Source organism: Oncorhynchus tshawytscha, unplaced genomic scaffold (assembly GCF_018296145.1).
Source record: "Oncorhynchus tshawytscha isolate Ot180627B unplaced genomic scaffold, Otsh_v2.0 Un_contig_1244_pilon_pilon, whole genome shotgun sequence".
In the NCBI taxonomy this organism is placed as follows: Eukaryota; Metazoa; Chordata; class Actinopteri; order Salmoniformes; family Salmonidae; genus Oncorhynchus; species Oncorhynchus tshawytscha.
Window position 1 is genome coordinate 98,522 of NW_024609315.1, and position 23,438 is coordinate 121,959.

General features: G+C 44.3%; 1 protein-coding gene across 1 annotated transcript; it reads right to left on the reverse strand.

Moving 5' to 3' along the window:
- Positions 1-2,306: 2,306 nt before the first annotated feature.
- Positions 2,307-21,907, reverse strand: LOC112236540 (high-affinity choline transporter 1-like). The gene is made up of 9 exons (XM_042314852.1): positions 21,478-21,907; positions 19,986-20,099; positions 19,044-19,199; positions 17,152-17,300; positions 16,321-16,464; positions 7,232-7,385; positions 6,098-6,315; positions 5,317-5,487; positions 2,307-2,896 (listed from the first exon to the last, which is right to left on the reverse strand). Exons 1-9 carry the CDS (start codon positions 21,659-21,661, stop codon positions 2,537-2,539), a joined length of 1,650 nt encoding a protein of 549 aa, XP_042170786.1. The 5' UTR covers positions 21,662-21,907; the 3' UTR covers positions 2,307-2,536.
- Positions 21,908-23,438: the final 1,531 nt, after the last annotated feature.

A 23,438-nucleotide genomic window follows, 5' to 3' on the forward strand; every position in this document is an offset into this window, starting at 1 on the left:
GGGTAGTATAATGGGGTAGTATACCCCCACTAGTATAATGGGGTAGTATACCCCCCCCCTACTAGTATAATGGGGGGTAGTATACCCCTCCTAGTATAATGGGGTAGTATACCCCCCCCTACCCCTCCTAGTATAATGGGGTAGTATACCCCCCCACTAGTCTAATGGGGTAGTATACCCCTCCTACTAGTATAATGGGGTAGTATACCCCCCTACTAGTATAATGGGGTAGTATACCCCCCCTACTAGTATAATGGGGTAGTATACCCCTCCCTACTAGTATAATGGGGTAGTATACCCTCCCCCTCCTAGTATAATGGGGTAGTATACCCCCCCTACTAGTATAATGGGGTAGTATACCCCCCCTACTAGTATAATGGGGTAGTATACCCCCCCTCCTAGTATAATGGGGTAGTATACCCCCCTACTAGTATAATGGGGTAGTATACCCCCCTACTAGTATAATGGGGTAGTATACCCCCCTACTAGTATAATGGGGTAGTATACCCCCCTACTAGTATAATGGGGTAGTATACCCCCCTACTAGTATAATGGGGTAGTATACCCCCCTACTAGTATAATGGGGTAGTATACCCTTCCCTACTAGTATAATGGGGTAGTATACCCCCCCCTCCTAATATAATGGGGTAGTATACCCCCCTACCTTGTATAATGGGGTAGTATACCCCCCCTACTAGTATAATGGGGTAGTATACCCCCCCTACTAGTATAATGGGGTAGTATACCCCCCTACTAGTATAATGGGGTAGTATACCCCCCTACTAGTATAATGGGGTATAAGTATACCCCCCTCCTAGTATAATGGGGTAGTATACCCCCCTACCCCCTAGTATAATGGGGTAGTATACCCCCTACTAGTATAATGGGGTAGTATGCCCCCCTACTAGTATAATGGGGTAGTATACCCCCCCTACTAGTATAATGGGGTAGTATACCCACCTACTAGTATAATGGGGTAGTATACACCCCCCTACTAGTATAATGGGGTAGTATACCCCTCCCTACTAGTATAATGGGGTAGTATACTCCCCCCTCCTAGTATAATGGGGTAGTATACCCCCCCTACTAGTATAATGGGGTAGTATACCCCCCCTACTAGTATAATGGGGTAGTATACCCCCCCTACTAGTATAATGGGGTAGTATACCCCCCCTACTAGTATAATGGGGTAGTATACCCCTCCCTACTAGTATAATGGGGTAGTATACCCTCCCTCTCCTAGTATAATGGGGTAGTATACCCTCCTAGTATAATGGGGTAGTATACCCCCCCTACTAGTATAATGGGGTAGTATACCCCCTCCCTACTAGTATAATGGGGTAGTATACCCCCTACCCCCCTAGTGAGCCTACTAGTTCTAATGGGTGACGCTGAATCATACCCCCTACTAGTCTTATAATGTGAAGGTAAAAAAACAGTTATACCCCCCAAATTGAGAAAAAGAGACATTTTCACATATAAGGCTTGTATCAATTCCCATGACCCTACTGAATAGGTAGAGAAATTGTTTATATCAAAGTGTATATACAATGGGGTAGTAGCTACTAGTATAAGGTCCCCCATCACTCAGTATAATGGGGTAGGTAGGCTATATGCCCCCCTAAATAACCTACTAGATAAGAGGGATCTTAGTTTCACCCCCTTAATGGCTCCGGTTAGCCCCCTACTAGATGGGGATGAGGTAATCTGGTGGGTATCAGGTAATCTGGTGGGTATGAGGTCCTATCTGGTGGGTAGTATGAGGTAATCTGGGGTGGGTATGAGGTCATCTGGTGGGTATGAGGTCATCTGGTGGGTATGAGGTCATCTGGTGGGGATGAGGTCATCTGGTGGGGATATACCCCCCCATCCTGAGGTCATCTGGTGGGGATGAGGTATCTGGTGGGGATGAGGTCATCTGGTGGGGATAGGTCATCTGTGGGGAGTAGCCCATCTGGTAGATAGTCATCTAATGGGGTATGAGGTAATCTGGTGGGTATGAGGTAATCTGGTGGGGACTGAGGTATAATGGCTAATGGGGGATGAGGTAACCCACCTCTAGGTGGGGATGTAGGTAACTAGGTAACCCTCCCCTCCTAGTATAATAATAATAATAATCTGGTGGGGATGAGGTAATGAAGTTTCCCAGACACAGATCATTAAGCCTACTCCTAGACTAAAGAGAGAGTTCACCCAAATGACATAATAGGATTGATTGCCTTACCCTGTAATCAGCCTATGGACAAGGTACTACCGCAATCCATGCTTTTGTGGAACAAATCCAATGCAAGTTGTTGGTACCGATGTTACAGCCTTTTTCACATTTTATGTTCAAATCATATAAGTAACTTAATTGAGCTACACAATCGATTTTAAATAGCCTTCATTAGAATGATTTGGATGTTCAATAGATCTTTCCTTTCTCTATCGTGTCCAATAAACAAAAAATATGCACCAAAAAAAAATCAAACAAAGTGCTTTGTAGTCCAGGGAAGTGTCTGGGAAACCGGCCTGTGTAAGTAGGTAGATCAAAATTTTAACACTTTGTGGTGTCAAGCATTGGCTCAGAGACTGCACCATCCTCCTCCTTCTCTTTCATCTCCCTGGCACCACCAAGTGGCAAAGTCTGGAACTTCACCTGGAACACATCCCACCTCTCGGGCAACCAGACCTTATTGAACATCAGCTGAGCCAGCCAGGAGAAACCCAAGATGGCCGCCAGGGCCAGAAGCATACATATGGTCCTGATGGGGGAGTGCTGGACGTAGACGCCGTCCTCCAGGGTGCATCCAGGGAAGTGGAGGACAGGGGCGAGGTTGAAGATGGGCTCCCCACAGAGGAGTCTCATCAGGCCCCCTACGAGGTATCCCACCACGGCTCCATAGCCGTTGGAGACCTGTTGGAAGATGAAGAGATTTGTTTTGAAGAAGTGATATTCTAGCCTAGCCTGATGACTCACACTAACTTATTTTTCTGCTCTGTCGTTTCCTACATACTTTAGTTTCATTGCCATCGTTGAAGTCGTTTGTGGGGACGAGGGGCAACGAGGGGCATTGTGCAAAACAGGGTCATCAGCGATTGGATCAAATCAAATTGTATTTGTCACATGCGCCGAATACATTGAAATGCTTACTTACTGCAGGGGCAGTATTGAGTAGCTTGGATGAAAAGGTGCCCAGAGTAAACTTCCTGCTCCTCAGGACCAGTTGCTAATATATGCATATTATTATTAGTATTGGATAGAAAACACTCTGAAGTTTCTAAAACTGTTTGAATGATGTCTGTGAGTATTACAGAAATCATATGGCAGGCAAAAACCTAAGAAAAAAATCCAACCAGGAAGTGGGAAATCTGAGGTTTGTAGGTTTTCAACTCGTCCCCTATTGAATACACAGTGGGATATGGGTCAGTTTGCACTTCCTATGGCTTCCACTCGATGTCAACTGTCTTTAGAACCTTGTCCGATGCTTTTACTGTGAAGTGGGGGCGAAGGAGAGGGGAACGAGTAAGGTCTATCATGAGCTGACCATGCACGTTCATGTGAGAGGGAGCTCTGTTCCATCAAACTTCTGAAGACAATGGAATTCTCCGGGAGGAACATTATTGAAGATTTATGTTAAAAACATCCTAAAGATTGATTCTATACATCGTTTGACATGTTTCTACTGACTGTTACGGAACTTTTTGACATTTCGTCTGCTTTTAGTGACCTCGCTTCTTGACTTTTTACTAAACGCGCTAACAAAAGTAGCTATTTGGACATAAATGATGGACATTACTGAACAAAACGAACATTTCTTGTGGAAGTGGGAGTCCTGGGAGTGCATTCCGATGAAGATCTGCAAAGGTAAGTGTAGATTTATAATGCTATTTATGACTTTTGTTGACTCCACAATTTGGCGGGTAACTGTATGGCTGACTTTGGTGGCTGAACGCTGTTCTCAGATTATTGAATATTGTACTTTTGCCGTAAAGCTTTTTTGAAATCTGACATAGCGGTTGCGTTAAGAACAAGTTTTATCTTTAATTCTATGTAAAACATGTATCTTTCATCAAAGTTTATGATGAGTATTTCTGTTATTTGATGTGGCTCTCTGCAATTTCTCTGGATATTTTAGAGGCATTTCTGAACATGGTGCCAATGTAAACTGAGGTTTTTGGATATAAATATGAACTTTATGGAACAAAACATGCATGTATTGTGTAACATGAAGTCCTATGAGTGTCATCTGATGAAGATCATCAAAGGTTAGTGATTAATTGTATCTCTATTTCTGATTTTTTTGACTCCTGTCTTTGGCTGGAAAAATTACAGTTTTTATGTTATTTTGAGGTGACCTAACATAATCGTTTGTGGTGCTTTCGCTGTAAAGCCTTTTTGAAATCGGACACTGTGGTGGGATTAAGAAGAAGTGTATCTTTAAAATGGTGTGAAATATTTGTATGTTTGAGGAATTTTAATTATGAGATTTCTGTTGTTTGAATTTGGCGCCCTGCACTTTCACTGGCTGTCGTCATATCAATCCCGTTAACGGGATTGCAGCCCTAAGAACTTTTAACCAATAATGCAGTTTTGTTTTTAAAGTAAAGAAATAAAAGTAACAAATAATTAAAGAGCAGCAGTAAAATAACTAATCAGAGTATCAAAGCCAATTACACATTTTCAAACCGCTGTTTTACCCACATGTGTTTTGGTTCTGGTCCAACCCATTGGTTTCTGGACCAATCAGACGGCCCTGAATGTGTTCACATTCGGTGAAGAATCGGGGAGGTACTCAGATCAAGACTCATTGTGGAGAATAAACATCTGTGGGTGTGGCCTAGCGTTTGGCTGGAGCAAGGACTCTGGGTAGCCAGACGAATTATAACCTGGGCCTGTATCCACAAAGCCTCTCTGAGTAAGAGTTCTGATCTAGGATCAGTTTAGCCTTTTAGTTCATAATGAATGAGATGATATGGACAGGTTGGAACCTGATCCTAGATCATAATGATTTAGATATGGACAGGTTGGGACCTGATCATAATGAATAAGATGATATGGACAGGTTGGGGCCTGATCCTAGATCAGCACTTCTACTCTGAGACGCTTTGTGGCTAGGGCCAGTTTGTGCTCTTGCCATCTCCATTGCTGTAGTTGTCAAGCCGACCATTTGGCATGATGATGAGTGAGTTGGCATGACGACATCACAAACAGACTGGCACTCAGGCTAGTGACTCACCACCATGTTTGTGATGCAGGGAAAAGATAAGGCCTACACACACAATATCACCTCTGCATGTTACACACACACAATATCACCTCTGCATGTTACACACCTGGAAGAAGAGGACGCAGATGAGCTGAGGGAAGATGATGGTGTAGGCGAGATCAGACGCAAGGATCCACAGGGCATAGGTACTGTTGTGGAGGAGAGTGAGGGCCATCCCACACAGTCCCACCACCACCACCGACACACGGATCACCCACTGTATCTCCCTGTCTGAGGCCTAGAGGAGAGATAGACACAAGATGGAGGCACAGTGGTCAGGACAAATCAAAGATGGAGGCACAGTGGTCAGGACAAATCAAAGATGGAGGCACAGTGGGCTGGACAGATCCAAGATGGAGGCACAGTGGTCAGGACAGAGCAAAGATGGAGGCACAGCAGTTATAATTATCCAAGTCAGAAGAGCTTGAACAGCCCTGTGGTGTAATACTCAGATAAGTCACAAGAGGGAGCACGGAGTTAGGCTATATGTCCCAAAAATGCTATTACACTATAGAACCAAATGCAATGTTTTCAAATGTGAATTGACAAATGTCTTGCCAATGTCCCAAAAATGGATGAAATTGGGGAAAAACACTTATTTATGCATTTAGTGGTGATTTTCTGATAAATGACCTATGACCTAGAACAGGACTAATGAACATAATGGATAATCTCCATTGAGAATGTGTTTCAGTTCTGGACTAGTAGGTTAATTAATCTGTGTCTGCGAAAACAGACCTAAATTCCTTAAGTCACCTCTACTGTATTGAGTATCTAGTCACACACCGATTTATTAGAACGAGGTGTAAGTGATGGGATAGAACGAAAGCCTGCACCCAACTCTTCACCTGCTTCCTGATGATGTTCTTGTAGATGTTGGAGGAGAACATGGAGGCGGAGCTGAGCAGGCCAGAGTCCACGGATGACATCACTGCGGCGGCGATGGCCCCGATGCCGATGACGGACACGTAGGGCGGAGCCAGGTGCTGCAGGGCGATGGGGAGCACCAATCCTGTCTCGTTGCGCTCATACGGAGACGGAGACCCGTACGATGTCAGGTTCCAGTCTGGAGACACACCAGGAAGTGTCAATAAAGTTTGGTCATTTTGACAATCACACTTTGATGAAGTCTAAAAGCATAAACACAAGTACGCTGTGTATGAGTTATTTAAATTCTTTCATTTTGCAATCAGCTCATGCGAGCTGCAGGGAAACCAGATGTATTCAAGGGATCTCGTGCTCCACAGAGAGTAATAACAAACATGCACTCTAGCCACGACACCAGGACACTGCCACTAGACTGGGGTGTTATGGTTCAAGATGTGAGGTAGATGATAGGAGCAGTATACGGACATCAGATAACAGACAAACCAGACAAACCAGTCAACGACACACAACTCTTCTTCTCTGAAACTTCTCTGAAACTTTATATCCCCTTTAATAATATTAACTTGGAGGTGCTTATATTTGTCTGTTATTCTTGAACAAGAGAACATATGTTTAATTGCTATATTGTAATATATTGTAATTATTTCGCCACTATGGCCTATTTATTGCCTTACCTCCCTTATCTTACCTCATTTGCACTCACTGTATACAGACTTTTTCTATTGTATTATTGACTGTATGTTTTTTTTTTTCCATGTGTAACTCTGTTGTTGTTTGTGTTGCACTGCTTTGCTTTATCTTGGTCAGGTCGCAGTTGTAAATGAGAACTTGTTCTCAACTAGCCTACCTGGTTAAATAAAGGTGTTCTCAACTAGCCTACCTGGTTAAATAAAGGTGAAATAAAACATAAAATGTGTTTTTATCTACATATCCCAACTCCCCCCTGAGACACCGGCGGAGAGTTGGGGTCAGAGACGACCAATTTACTGACACCCCTGGAGCAATAAGGGTTTAAGTGCCTTGCACAAGGGCACAACAACAGATGATTCACCACATCCGCTCCGGGATTGGAAAACCTTTTTGTACTTTATTACCTGTGGAAGCGGCCACAGCCCCGACCAGGACAGAGGGGATCCCCAGGATGAGGACCATGGCAGCAGCTGCGAAGCAGGTGACCTGGGCGTTAAACGAGGAAGAGGCCGAAAGCGTCCTCTGGTGGAAACACTGGAAAGACAAGCTACCCAACGCCTGAGGAGAGGGGGGAGGAGAGAGGGAGGAGATGAGGGAGAAGAGGAGAGGATGGAGAAGAAAGGGAGGAGGGGAGGCAGAAGAGGAGGGGAGGCAGAAGAGGCGGGGGAGGATAAGGAGACAGAGGAGAAAGGGAAGATGACAAGGAGGATGACAAGAACATAAAGGCGGTTGTTAGATTGTGAAATGGTGGCAGGTAGCCTCGCGGTTAAGGTTTGAATCCCTGAGCAGACTAGGTGATAAATCTGCCGAGGTGCCCTTGAGCAAGGCACTTAGCCCTTACGGCTCCTGTAAGTCCCTCTGGATAAGAGTCCCTGCTAAATGACTTACATTAATAAGTTATGTTTGTGTGGTTTAAGGAGAAGTAGAATGAGGCCTTGAGTCTCCAGGATGTTTTTTGTATTGTAGAGTCATGGTAAGGTCGAGTAAAGGGCTGTTTGTGGTTTTTGGGGGGACTGTCTGTTAGAAAGTTTGAGACTGGAAACCACAGATAGGCTGCATGGCCTAACAACAACAAGATATCAAGACCATTTCAAGGACAGCTTTTTTCCATCTATGTAACATTGCAAAAATCAGAAACTTTCTGTCCAAAAATTATGCAGAAAAATTTATCCATGCTTTTGTCACTTCTAGGTTAGACTACTGCAATGCTCTACTTTCCGGCTACCCGGATAAAGCACTAAATAAACTTCAGTTAGTGCTAAATACGGCTGCTAGAATCCTGACTAGAACCACAAAATTTGATCATATTACTCCAGTGCTAGCCTACACTGGCTTCTTGTCAAGGCAAGGGCTGATTTCAAGGTTTTACTGCTAACCTACAAAGCATTACATGGGCTTGCTCCTACCTATCTCTCTGATTTGGTCCTGCCGTACATACCTACACGTACGCTACGGTCACAAGACGCAGGCCTCCTAATTGTCCCTAGAATTTCTAAGCAAACAGCTGGAGGCAGGGCTTTCTCCTATAGAGCTCCATTTTTATGGAACGGTCTGCCTACCCATGTCAGAGACGCAAACTCGGTCTCAACCTTTAAGTCTTTACTGAAGACTCATCTCTTCAGTGGGTCATATGATTGAGTGTAGTCTGGCCCAGGAGTGGGAAGGTGAACGGAAAAGGCTCTGGAGCAACGAACCGCCAGTGCTGTCTCTGCCTGGCCGGTTCCCCTCTTTCCACTGGGATTCTCTGCCTCTAACCCTTTTACAGGGGCTGAGTCACTGGCTTACTGGGGCTCTCTCATGCCGTCCCTGGAGGGGGTGCGTCACCTGAGTGGGTGGATTCACTGTTGTGGTCATCCTGTCTGGGTTGGCGCCCACCCCTTGGGTTGTGCCGTGGCGGAGATCTTTGTGGGCTATACTCAGCCTTGTCTCAGGATGGTAAGTTGGTGGTTGAAGATATCCCTCTAGTGGTGTGGGGGCTGTGCTTTGGCAAAGTGGGTGGGGTTATATCCTTCCCTTTTGGCCCTGTCCGGGGGTGTCCTCAGATGGGGCCACAGTGTCTCCTGACCCCTCCTGTCTCAGCCTCCAGTATTTATGCTGCAGTAGTTTATGTGTCGGGGGGGCTAGGGTCAGTTTGTTATATCTGGAGTACTTCTCCTGTCCTATTCGGTGTCCTGTGTGAATCTAAGTGTGCGTTCTCTAATTCTCTCCTTCTTTCTCTCTCTCTGAGGACCTAAGCCCTAGGACCATGCCCCAGGACTACCTGACATGATGACTCCTTGCTGTCCCCAGTCCACCCGGCCATGCTGCTGCTCCAGTTTCAACTGTCCTGCCTTATTATTATTCGAACATGCTGGTCATTTATGAACATTTGAACATCTTGGCCATGTTCTGTTATAATCTCCACCCGACAGAGCCAGAAGAGGACTGGCCACCCCACATATGCTCTCTCAAATTCTCTCTTTCTTTCTTTCTCTCAGAGGACCTGAGCCCTAGGACCATGCCCCAGGACTACCTGACATGATGACTCCTTGCTGTCCCCAGTCCATCTGACTGTGCTGCTGCTCCAGTTTCAACTGTTCTGCCTTATTATTATTCGACCATGCTGGTCATTTATGAACATTTGAACATCTTGGCCATGTTCTGTTATAATCTCCACCCGGCACAGCCAGAAAAGGACTGGCCACCCCACATAGCCTGGTTCCTCTCTAGGTTTCTTCCTAGGTTTTGGCCTTTCTAAGGAGTTTTTCCTAGCCACCGTGCTTCTACACCTGCAGTGCTTGCTGTTTGGGGTTTTAGGCTGGGTTTCTGTACGGCACTTTGAGATATCAGCTGATGTACGAAGGGCTATATAAATAAATTTGATTTGATTTGATTTGATAAGATGGTGTCAACACTGGTTGAGATTGTAGAAACTCCTGGGTCATGGTTAACACAAGACCATGTCCTTAATGAGGGTGAAAGCGTCTGTGGAAAGTGCTGTGTCATGTTAGTGGAAAAATACTTGAATATCTCATGGTATGAGAGGGGGGAGCTTTGATAGGATGTGAGAGTGTGCTGCCATTCCAACGGTAAAGGGATTCAGCTGTTGAGTCTCTTTTGCTATTACACAACTGAACTTCACTCAAAGTTTTGACTCAATTTGTAATGAACGAGTGTATTGCATATTGATTCCTCCTTATCAAGGTGGAGCAAAGAGTTTTGAGCAGTAGAGAAAATAAATGGTTGGAAGATAGAAGAGTAGTGATATGACTGTAATGTAGAGGAGACTAGAGACTGGTGATATGACTGTAATGTAGAGGAGAGGAGAGAGACTGGTGATATGACTGTAATGTAGAGGAGAGGAGAGAGACTGGTGATATGACTGTAATGTAGAGGAGAGGAGAGAGACTGGTGATATGACTGTAATGTAGAGGAGAGGAGAGAGACTGGTGATATGACTGTAATGTAGAGGAGAGGAGAGACTGGTGATATGACTGTAATGTAGAGGAGAGAGAGAGAGACTGAGACTGATATGACTGTAATGTAGAGGAGAGGAGAGAGACTGACTGTAATGATAGAGATGACTGTAATGTAGAGGAGACTAGAGACTGGTGATATGAGAGACTGGTGATATGACTGTAATGTAGAGGAGAGAGAGACTGGTATGACTGTAATGTAGAGGAGACTAGAGACTGGTGATATGACTGTAATGTAGAGGAGACTAGAGACTGGTGATATGACTGTAATGTAGAGGAGAGGAGAGACTGGTGAAAATGACTGTAATGTAGAGGAGACTAGAGACTGGTGATATGACTGTAATGTAGAGGAGAGGAGAGAGACTGGTGATATGACTGTAATGTAGAGGAGAGGAGAGAGACTGGTGATATGACTGTAATGTAGAGGAGAGGAGAGACTGGTGATATGACTGTAATGTAGAGGAGACTAGAGACTGGTGATATGACTGTAATGTAGAGGAGAGGAGAGAGACTGGTGATATGACTGTAATGTAGAGGAGACTAGAGACTGGTGACATGACTGTAATGTAGAGGAGACTAGAGACTGGTGATATGACTGTAATGTAGAGGAGATTAGAGACTGGTGACATGACTGTAATGTAGAGGAGACTAGAGACTGGTGACATGACTGTAATGTAGAGGAGACTAGAGACTGGTGATATGACTGTAATGTAGAGGAGAGGAGACACTGGTGATATGACTGTAATGTAGAGGAGAGGAGAGAGACTGGTGAAAATGACTGTAATGTAGAGGAGACTAGAGACTGGTGATATGACTGTAATGTAGAGGAGAGGAGAGAGACTGGTGATATGACTGTAATGTAGAGGAGAGGAGAGAGACTGGTGATATGACTGTAATGTAGAGGAGACTAGAGACTGGTGACATGACTGTAATGTAGAGGAGAGGAGAGAGACTGGTGATATGACTGTAATGTAGAGGAGACTAGAGACTGGTGACATGACTGTAATGTAGAGGAGACTAGAGACTGGTGATATGACTGTAATGTAGAGGAGACTAGAGACTGTTGACATGACTGTAATGTAGAGGAGAGGAGAGAGACTGGTGATATGACTGTAATGTAGAGGAGACTAGAGACTGGTGATATGACTGTAATGTAGAGGAGACTAGAGACTGGTGATATGACTGTAATGTAGAGGAGACTGGAGAGACTGGTGATATGACTGTAATGTAGAGGAGACTAGAGACTGGTGATATGACTGTAATGTAGAGGAGACTAGAGAGACTGGTGATATGACTGTAATGTAGACTAGAGACTATGACTGTAAGACTGGTGACTAGAGTGATATGACTAGAGACTGGTGATATGACTGTAATGTAGAGGAGAGGAGAGACTGGTGATATGACTGTAATGTAGAGACTGGTGATATGACTGTAATGGAGAGGAGAGGAGAGAGACTGGTGATATGACTGTAATCTAGAGGAGAGGAGAGAGACTGGTGATATGACTGTAATGTAGAGGAGACTAGAGACTGGTGATATGACTGTAATGTAGAGGAGAGGACAGACTGGTGATATGACTGTAATGTAGAGGAGAGGAGAGACTGGTGATATGACTGTAATGTAGAGGAGAGGAGAGAGACTGGTGATATGACTGTAATGTAGAGACTGGTGATATGACTGTAATGGAGAGGAGAGGAGAGAGACTGGTGATATGACTGTAATCTAGAGGAGAGGAGAGAGACTGGTGATATGACTGTAATGTAGAGGAGAGGAGAGAGACTGGTGATATGACTGTAATGTAGAGGAGAGGAGAGACTGGTGATATGACTGTAATGTAGAGGAGAGGAGAGAGACTGGTGATATGACTGTAATGTAGAGACTGGTGATATGACTGTAATGGAGAGGAGAGGAGAGAGACTGGTGATATGACTGTAATGTAGAGGAGAGGAGAGACTGGTGATATGACTGTAATGTAGAGGAGAGGAGAGAGACTGGTGATATGACTGTAATGTAGAGACTGGTGATATGACTGTAATGTAGAGGAGAGGAGAGACTGGTGATATGACTGTAATGTAGAGGAGACTAGAGACTGGTGATATGACTGTAATGTAGAGGAGAGGAGAGAGACTGGTGATATGACTGTAATGTAGAGGAGAGGAGAGAGACTGGTGATATGACTGTAATGTAGAGGAGAGGAGAGACTGGTGATATGACTGTAATGTAGAGGAGAGTAGAGACTGGTGATATGACTGTAATGTAGAGGAGAGGAGAGAGACTGGTGATATGACTGTAATGTAGAGACTGGTGATATGACTGTAATGTAGAGGAGAGGAGAGACTGGTGATATGACTGTAATGTAGAGACTGGTGATATGACTGTAATGTAGAGGAGAGGAGAGACTGGTGATATGACTGTAATGTAGAGGAGATGAGAGACTGCTGATATGACTGTAATGTAGAGGAGAGGAGAGAGACTGGTGATATGACTGTAATGTAGAGGAGAGGAGAGAGACTGGTGATATGACTGTAATGTAGAGGAGAGGAGAGAGACTGGTGATATGACTGTAATGTAGAGGAGAGGAGAGAGACTGGTGAAATGAATGTAATGTAGAGACTGGTGATATGACTATAATGTAGAGGAGACTAGAGAGACTGGTGATATGACTGTAATGTAGAGGAGACTAGAGACTGGTGATATGACTGTAATGTAGAGGAGAGGAGAGACTGGTGATATGACTGTAATGTAGAGACTGGTGATATGACTGTAATGGAGAGGAGAGGAGAGAGACTGGTGATATGACTGTAATCTAGAGGAGAGGAGAGAGACTGGTGATATGACTGTAATGTAGAGGAGACTAGAGACTGGTGATATGACTGTAATGTAGAGGAGAGGACAGACTGGTGATATGACTGTAATGTAGAGGAGAGGAGAGACTGGTGATATGACTGTAATGATATGACTGTAATGAGAGGAGAGAGAGACTGGTGATATGACTGTAATGTAGAGGAGAGGAGAGAGACTGGTGATATGACTGTAATGTAGAGGAGAGGAGAGAGACTGGTGATATGACTGTAATGTAGAGGAGAGGAGAGAGACTGGTGATATGACTGTAATGTAGATGAGAGAGACTGGTGATATGACTGTAATGTAGAGGAGACTAGAGAGACTGGTGATATGACTGTAATGTAGAGGAGAGGAGAGACTGGTGATATGACTGTAATGTAGAGGAGAGGAGAGACTGGTGATATGACTGTAATGTAGAGACTGGTGATATGACTGTAATGGAGAGGAGAGGAGAGAGACTGGTGATATGACTGTAATCTAGAGGAGAGGAGAGAGACTGGTGATATGACTGTAAATAGAGGAGTAGAGACTGGTGATATGACTGTAATGTAGAGACTGGTGATATGACTGTAATGTAGAGGAGAGGACAGACTGGTGATATGACTGTAATGTAGAGGAGAGGAGAGACTGGTGATATGACTGTAATGTAGAGGAGAGAGAGAGACTGGTGATATGACTGTAATGTAGAGACTGGTGATATGACTGTAATGTGATATGACTGTAATCTAGAGGAGAGAGAGACTGGTGATATGACTGTAATCTAGAGGAGAGGAGAGAGACTGGTGATATGACTGTAATGTAGAGGAGAGAGAGAGACTGGTGATATGACTGTAATGTAGAGGAGAGGAGAGACTGGTGATATGACTGTAATGACTGTAATGTAGACTGTAAGAGAGAGAGAGACTGGTGATATGACTGTAATGTAGAGACTGGTGATATGACTGTAATGTAGAGGAGAGGAGAGAGACTGGTGATATGACTGTAATGTAGAGACTGGTGATATGACTGTAATGTAGAGGAGAGGAGAGACTGGTGATATGACTGTAATGTAGAGGAGACTAGAGACTGGTGATATGACTGTAATGTAGAGGAGAGGAGAGAGACTGGTGATATGACTGTAATGTAGAGACTGGTGATATGACTGTAATGTAGAGGAGAGGAGAGAGACTGGTGATATGACTGTAATGTAGAGGAGAGGAGAGACTGGTGATATGACTGTAATGTAGAGGAGAGTAGAGACGGGTGATATGACTGTAATGTAGAGGAGAGGAGAGAGACTGGTGATATGACTGTAATGTAGAGACTGGTGATATGACTGTAATGTAGAGGAGAGGAGAGACTGGTGATATGACTGTAATGTAGAGACTGGTGATATGACTGTAATGTAGAGGAGAGGAGAGACTGGTGATATGACTGTAATGTAGAGGAGATGAGAGACTGCTGATATGACTGTAATGTAGAGGAGAGGAGAGAGACTGGTGATATGACTGTAATGTAGAGGAGAGGAGAGAGACTGGTGATATGACTGTAATGTAGAGGAGAGGAGAGAGACTGGTGATATGACTGTAATGTAGAGGAGAGGAGAGACTGGTGATATGACTGTAATGTAGAGGAGAGGAGAGAGACTGGTGATATGACTGTAATGTAGAGGAGAGGAGAGAGACTGGTGAAATGAATGTAATGTAGAGACTGGTGATATGACTGTAATGTAGAGGAGACTAGAGAGACTGGTGATATGACTGTAATGTAGAGGAGACTAGAGACTGGTGATATGACTGTAATGTAGAGGAGAGGAGAGACTGGTGATATGACTGTAATGTAGAGGAGACTAGAGACTGGTGATATGACTGTAATGTAGAGGAGAGGAGAGAGACTGGTGATATGACTGTAATGTAGAGGAGAGGAGAGAGACTGGTGATATGACTGTAATGTAGAGGAGAGGAGAGACTGGTGATATGACTGTAATGTAGAGACTGGTGATATGACTGTAATGTAGAGGAGAGGAGAGACTGGTGATATGACTGTAATGTAGAGGAGAGGAGAGAGACTGGTGATATGACTGTAATGTAGAGGAGAGGAGAGACTGGTGATATGACTGTAATGTAGAGGAGAGAGAGAGACTGGTGATATGACTGTAATGTAGAGGAGAGGAGAGAGACTGGTGATATGACTGTAATGTAGAGGAGAGGAGAGACTGGTGATATGACTGTAATGTAGAGGAGAGGAGAGAGACTGGTGATATGACTGTAATGTAGAGGAGAGGAGAGAGACTGGTGAAATGACTGTAATGTAGAGGAGAGGAGAGACTGGTGATATGACTGTAATGTAGAGGAGAGGAGAGAGACTGGTGAAATGAATGTAATGTAGAGACTGGTGATATGACTGTAATGTAGAGGAGACTAGAGAGAATGGTGATATGACTGTAATGTAGAGGAGACTAGAGACTGGTGATATGCCTGTAATGTAGAGGAGAGGAGAGACTGGTGATATGACTGTAATGTAGAGGAGACTAGAGACTGGTGATATGACTGTAATGTAGAGGAGAGGAGAGAGACTGGTGATATGACTGTAATGTAGAGGAGAGGAGAGAGACTGGTGATATGACTGTAATTTAGAGGAGAGGAGAGAGACTGGTGATATGACTGTAATGTAGAGGAGAGGAGAGAGACTGGTGATATGACTGTAATGTAGAGGAGAGGAGAGGAGAGACTGGTGATATGACTGTAATGTAGAGACTGGTGATATGACTGTAATGTAGAGACTGGTGATATGACTGTAATGTAGAGACTGGTGATATGACTGTATGATAGAGGAGAGGAGAGAGACTGGTGATATGACTGTAATGGAGAGGAGAGGAGAGAGACTGGTGATATGACTGTAATGTAGAGGAGAGGAGAGACTGGTGATATGACTGTAATGTAGAGGAGAGGAGAGAGACTGGTGATATGACTGTAATGTAGAGGAGAGGAGAGAGACTGTTGATATGACTGTAATGTAGAGGAGAGGAGAGAGACTGGTGATATGACTGTAATGTAGAGGAGAGGAGAGACTGGTGATATGACTGTAATGTAGAGGATTATGCATATGTTTAACTTATCAAATGCTTATTCCATCCTTATCTAACTTACTTGACTTATTTAACACATTAACAAATGAATCATCCGTCCATCCATCAATGAATCAGTTGATCTCACCACCAATAAGAAGTCATCAACCCACTTGAAGACCTTCCCCTTCTCCATGTGTCCCAGCCAGGGGGCCTGGTGGGTGTGGTTGAAGGCTGTCTGGGTGATGTCACCCACCACTGGGTTGACCATGAGGAACGGGACACACAGCCACTGGCAGCAGAGACAGAAAAGACCAAATTAAAAATGATTAACTCCTGTCTTCGGGTGCAGCCACAATGAGACACATGAACATACATTAAATTGTGTATGATAATGTTCATTTTATGTTTTCGTCCATCAAAAGTACATCCATAGTCAACTATGTTCAGATGAGTTCCATCCGTTAAGACCGTTTGTGTGTTTTTTGTTGGGCAATTATCTCCGTTGTCAATCATCTGACAACAGATCACTCCTAGGTGTTCGCTCCATCCAAAATACTTGGACAATGTTTCCACGGCCTTACAGTCACCAGACTGGTTTAGATTCAAAATGGCCGCCTGTCCCTCACCAGACTGGATTGGATTCAAATTGGCCGCCTGTCCCTCACCGGACTGGTTTAGATTCAAAATGGCCGCCTGTCCCTCACCAGACCGGTTTAGCTTCAAATTGGCCGCCTGTCCCTCACCGGACTGGTTTAGATTCAAAATGGCCGCCTGTCACTCACCAGACTGGATTGGATTCAAACGGCCGCCTGTCACTCACCAGACTGGATTGGATTCAAAATGGCCGCCTGTCACTCACCAGACTGGATTGGATTCAAAACGGCCGCCTGTCACTCACCAGACTGGATTGGATTGAAAATGGCCGCTTGTCACTCACCAGACTGGATTGGATTGAAAATGGCCGCCTGTCACTCACCAGACTGAAGAAGATGAGGATGAGCTGGATGACGTCGGTGTAGGCTACAGAGTAGAGTCCTCCCAGTAGAGTGTAGATGATGGCCACCACTGCAGAAATCCCCACAGAGTAGGAGTAGGGCAGGTCCAAAATCACACTCATGGTGCCACCTGCAGCACACACACACACACTTTTAGCTCAGCGGGCTAACACAGTTTTGTGGCACCACAGATTAAAAACTGTAAAATCAGGTTAAACTGAGTTGGTCCCTCGCCGTTGTACTGGAAGTGTGAAGAGCCCTGCGGGCTTGAAGTAACAAACAACATTCTTCACATGCCAGCTAGAATGTGCATGAGTTTCAACAAGTGGTTATTAAAAAACCCACCTGACCTGTTTCCCCTCCCTGATCAAATTACTCCATCTAGAACAAACCTGCATCTCACCAAGCTGGGGCGTTGTGTAACTATTCCCCAGGTTACTCTATCTAGAACCGACCTGGGTCCAGCATCTCACCAAGCTGGGGCGTTGTGTAACTATTCCCCAGGTTACTCTATCTAGAACCGACCTGGGTCCAGCATCTCACCAAGCTGGGGCGTTGTGTAACTATTCCCCAGGTTACTCTATCTAGAACCGACCTGGGTCCAGCATCTCACCAAGCTGGGGCGTTGTGTAACTATTCCCCAGGTTACTCTATCTAGAACCGACCTGGGTCCAGCATCTCACCAAGCTGGGGCGTTGTAACTATTCCCCAGGTTACTCTATCTACCTTCCAGCATCTCACCAAGCTGGGGCGTTGGTTATTCCCCAGGTTACTCTATCTAGAACCGACCTGGGTCCAGCATCTCACCAAGCTGGGGCGTTGTGTAACTATTCCCCAGGTTACTCTATCTTGAACCGACCTGGGTCCAGCATCTCACCAAGCTGGGGCGTTGTGTAACTATTCCCCAGGTTACTCTATCTAGAACCGACCTGGGTCCAGCATCTCACCAACTTGTGCCAGCAGCATACCACCCTGCATACCACTGCTGGCTTGCTTCTGAAACTAAGCGGGGTTGGTCCTGGTCAGTTCCTGGATGGGACAACAGATGCTGCTGGAAGTGGTGTTGGAGGGCCAGTAGGAAGCACTCTTTCCTCTGGTCTAAAAAAAAATATCCCAATCCCCCAGGGCAGTGATTGGGGACATTGCCCTGTGTAGGGTGTCTTTCGGATGGGACGTTAAACGGGTGTCCTGACTCTCTGTGGTCATTAAAGATCCCATGGCACTTATCGTAAGAGTAGGGGTGTTAACCCCGGTGTCCTGGCTAAATTCCCAATCTGGCCCTCAAACCATCACAGTCACCTAATAATCCCCAGTTTACAATTGGCTCATTCATCCCCCTCCTCTCCCCTGTAACTATTCCCCAGGTCGTTGCTGCAAATGAGAACGTGTTCTCAGTCAACTTACCTGGTAAAATAAGGGTGAATTAAAGAGTTTAACCTACATAAAGACAAACCTGACAGGTCCATCAGGAAAGAATGGCTGTGTCTACAATGGTACCCTCTCCCTTATATAGAGCATTACTTTGGACCGGGGCCCATTGGGAATATATAGAGAATAGGGTGTCATTATGAATGGATCCAGTGACTTGACACACTTTAACAGAGATGTAATGGTGTCCAAGACTGGCTAGAGGCTGAATGATTGTGTGTTTTTTGTGTCTGTTCATCTAAGTTGTTTGAAACAGGGAGGAATGTGGCTCCTGCTTTGGAACACCAGACAGTGACCTGCGGTTGAGATTCAACTGGACTCTGTGTATGTGTGTGTTTTGTGTGCAGCGAATGATTTTGTACTTTTGTGTTTACAAGTGATTATGTGTGTTGTGTGTTTTGAAACAGTTGTTTGTTTGTTGCTGTTGTTTTGTTGTACATATTACCTAGTCCGACGAGTGTGCAGGCGACCCACAGTGCATCCATTACAAGGGCAGGGAACACCAGAGCTCCACTCACTACTCTCCCATACTTGATCTGGAAGGGATCCATCATAGTAACATACTTCTTCTCCCTCATCGGCTTGGCAAAGAATATACCACCTGAGATAAAAGAGGGAGAGAGAGGGGGGAGAGGGGAGGGCGGAGAGAGGGGGAGAGGGGGGAGAGAGAGGGGGAGAGGAGGGAGAGAGGGGGAGTGAGAGAGAGAGGGGGAGTGAGAGAGAGTGAGGGGAGTGAGAGGGGGAGAGAGAGGAGGGAGGGGGAAGAGAGGGGAGGGAGTGAGAGAGACAGGGGGAGTGAGAGAGACAGGGGGAGTGAGAGAGAGAAGGGGAGAGGGAGGGGGTGGACAGAGAGAAAGGGGGAGTGAGGGGTGGAGAGAGAGAGGAGGGAGAGAGAGAGGGGGGGAGTGAGAGAGAGAGGGGGAGAGAGGGGAGGGAGTAAGAGGGGGAGAGGGAGGGGGTGGACAGAGAGAGAGGGGGAGAGAGGGAGGGGGTGGAGAGAGAGGGGGAAGTGAGAAAAGAGGGAGAGAGAGGGGGAGTGAGAGAGAGAGGGTAGGGAGGGAGGGAGGGGAGAAGAGGGAGAGAGGGGGTGAGAGGGAGAGGAGGGTGAGAGAGGGGGGGGTGAAGAGGGAGAGAGAGAGAGGAGGGAGAGGAAGAGAGGGAGAGAGATAAAATAAACAGTGCACCAATAACAAGCCGATAAGGTTTGGTGTGTACAATATTTGAATGAATTGAAGGTCAGTTAAAAACTACAGACTGGGATGTGTGTTTCAGCACAACAATGTCCCGCCACTTTAAATATTGGAAACTTTGATATTCTTACATTTTTCAATGATTATTTCTGATTGTGAAATATTAAACTTTGTGTGTGTGTGTGTGCGCATCTTACCGATGATGAAGGAGACGGAGCTCTGTAGGGGCATGAAAGCCCAGACCAGACCCAGGTTAGGGTTATAGACAACCTCTGCTATCCCTACGATAAAGCCTCCTCCAACCCACGTAGCTGCAGGACACACACACACACACACACACACACATACACAAACACATACACACACACACACACACGCACACACACACACACACACACACATACACATACACATACACACACACACACACACACACACACACACACACACACACACACACACACTGTTTGTCCAAAGGTAAGGAATGATCTATACTGTCTCTACAGTACAGTGTGGATACAGTAATAGTGAGTATAGTTGTAAAGGTGCAGTACAGTGTGAATACAGTAATAGGGAGTATAGTTGTAAAGATACAGTGTGAATACAGTAATAGTGAGTATAGTTGTAAAGGTTCAGTGTGAATACAGTAATAGTGAGTATAGTTGTAAAGGTACAGTGTGAATACAGTAATAGTGAGTATAGTTGTAAAGATACAGTGTGAATCCAGTAATAGTGAGTATAGTTGTAAAGGTACAGTGTGAATACAGTAATAGGGAGTATAGTTGTAAAGATACAGTGTGAATACAGTAATAGTGAGTATAGTTGTAAAGGTTCAGTGTGAATACAGTAATAGTGAGTATAGTTGTAAAGGTACAGTGTGAATACAGTAATAGTGAGTATAGTTGTAAAGGTACAGTGTGAATACAGTAATAGTGAGTATAGTTGTAAAGATACAGTGTGAATACAGTAATAGTGAGTATAGTTGTAAAGGTACAGTACAGTGTGAATACAGTAATAGTGAGTATAGTTGTAAAGATACAGTGTGAATACAGTAATAGTGAGTATAGTTGTAAAGGTACAGTGTGAATACAGTAATAGCGAGTATAGTTGTAAAGGTACAGTGTGAATACAGTAATAGTGAGTATAGTTGTAAAGATACAGTGTGAATACAGTAATAGTGAGTATAGTTGTAAAGGTACAGTACAGTATGAATACAGTAATAGTGAGTATAGTTGTAAAGATACAGTATGAATACAGTAATAGTGAGTATAGTTGTAAAGATACAGTGTGAATACAGTAATAGTGAGTATAGTTGTAAAGATACAGTGTGAATACAGTAATAGTGAGTATAGTTGTAAAGGTACAGTGTGAATACAGTAATAGTGAGTATAGTTGTAAAGATACAGTGTGAATACAGTAATAGTGAGTATAGTTGTAAAGGTACAGTGTGAATACAGTAATAGTGAGTATAGTTGTAAAGGCGCAGTACAGTGTGAATACAGTAATAGTGAGTATAGTTGTAAAGATACAGTGTGAATACAGTAATAGTGAGTATAGTTGTAAAGGTGCAGTACAGTGTGAATACAGTAATAGTGAGTATAGTTGTAAAGGTACAGCATGAATACAGTAATAGTGAGAATAGTTGTAAAGCATTACACAGATCTAAAGACATGGCCACACCTCACCTACCAGTCATGGTGAATATTCCCACAAGCAGGCCGATATTCCTGTCTCCCAGTAAGGTTATCTCTGTCTTGTCTCCCGTGCTTTTCTTCTCCATAGCCCTGGACCTCCGTGCTGCCCACAAACCTGTCCCCAGGACCAGCAGATAGAACACTGCCATGGCAACCACACCTGGAATGTTCAGAACCATGGTGGAACACTGGAACGCTCACAGAAAGAACACTGACTCTGAACACTCCCAGACAGAACACTGACTCTGAACACTCCCAGACAGAACACTGACTCTGAACACTCCCAGACAGAACACTGACTCTGAACACTCCCAGACAGAACACTGACTCTGAACACTCCCAGACAGAACACTGACTCTGAACACTCCCAGACAGAACACTGACTGTCAGGAGTTCTGTCTACTGAGTTGCAGTAGTAGTGGCAGTATAGTCTTGTTCCTGGTTGGATAGTTCAGAGCGCCTGCTCTTTTCTACTTCTGGCTTGATTGGTCACAGTGGAGGAGGAGTAAAGGGAAGTGGGCAGGGCATTCAAAGCAGTAAGGAAAGAATATGGTGATGAGTAGAAAAATAGTAAGAAGTAAGGAGAGCATGAAGTCATTGGTAGATAAATAGTAAGAAGTAAGGAGAGCATGAAGGAGAGCATGAAGTCCTTTATAAATGATATTTCAATAAAATGTTTCAAGGACAAATCTACATGTATTTAAGTATTGTTTGTTGTTGTAGTCGGGACAGTATCTTTAGTAATCTCTAACAATGATATTTTAAAGAAAATGTTTTAATGTATTTTTTAATTTTGTATTTTAATCTTTAGCTCACATAATATAGTTTTAAAGTATACCTCAATCAATCAATAAACATTTTTTTTTGCATCAACCGATGTCACAAAGTGCTGTACAGAAACCCAGCCTAAAACCCCAAACAGCAAGCAATGCAGGTGTAGAAGCACGGCGGCTTTGAAAAACTCCCTAGAAAAGCCAAAAAACCTTGGAAGAAACCTAGAGAGGAACCAGCCTCCGAGGGGTGGCCAGTTCCTCTTCCGGCTGTGCCGGGTTAAGGTATCTGTAATAAACATTAAAAAATCCATTTCTATAGCTTCCATGATAGTTTTACAACAGTAAGGGATTACCAAGATGGAGGCACGGTGGCTTCAAACCACCCCAATCAGTCATCTAGTGCATTTATAAATCATTGGTAAACTCAACGTCCACTTATAATGCCATCGTTGACATAAATGGCGACTCCCTTTCTATTCATTCTATTTCAATGACTCACGCAGCGACAGCACCTGGGGCGCAGTGAGCACTGTGAGTGAAGTACTGAAATATTCATTTTCACAGGCATTGAAGTTGGTGGAATTTACCGGAATGTCTACTCAAATGTGATGTTGTCCTCGTGTTTCTTTGCTATGTGAAGGTTAAAAACAGGACCGCAATTCAATACATTTTGCCATGAGGCTTAGAGAAAATGTTGCATTTTAAAAACAAATTTCCTGCTATTCTAAACATTTTGCCATGGCTTATGCCGTGCATATATGCTTTGTGGCACTACGGGGGGGCTAAGACTAAACTACATCCACAGATCACTGACTCTATATAATGTCTCAGCTAAGACTAAACTACATCCACAGATCACTGACACTATATAATGTCTCAGCTAAAACTAAACTACATCCACAGATCACTGACTCTATATAATGTCTCAGCTAAGACTAAACTACATCCACAGATCACTGACTCTATATAATGTCTCAGCTAAGACTAAACTACATCCACAGATCACTGACACTATATAATGTCTCAGCTAAAACTAAACTACATCCACAGATCACTGACTCTATATAATGTCTCAGCTAAGACTAAACTACATCCACAGATCACTGACTCTATATAATGTCTCAGCTAAGACTAAACTACATCCACAGATCACTGACTCTATATAATGTCTCAGCTAAGACTA

Coding starts and splice junctions, on each gene's coding strand:
- LOC112236540 (XM_042314852.1), bottom strand. CDS start 21,661: ATGGTTCTGAACATTCCAGGTGTGGTTGCCATGGCAGTGTTCTATCTG. Junction 16,465..17,151: donor TCCTCATCTTCTTCAGTCTG/GTGAGTGACAGG, acceptor CTCTGCTGCCAG/TGGCTGTGTGTCCCGTTCCT. Junction 7,386..16,320: donor TTGATGACTTCTTATTGGTG/GTGAGATCAACT, acceptor CCCTCTCCTCAG/GCGTTGGGTAGCTTGTCTTT.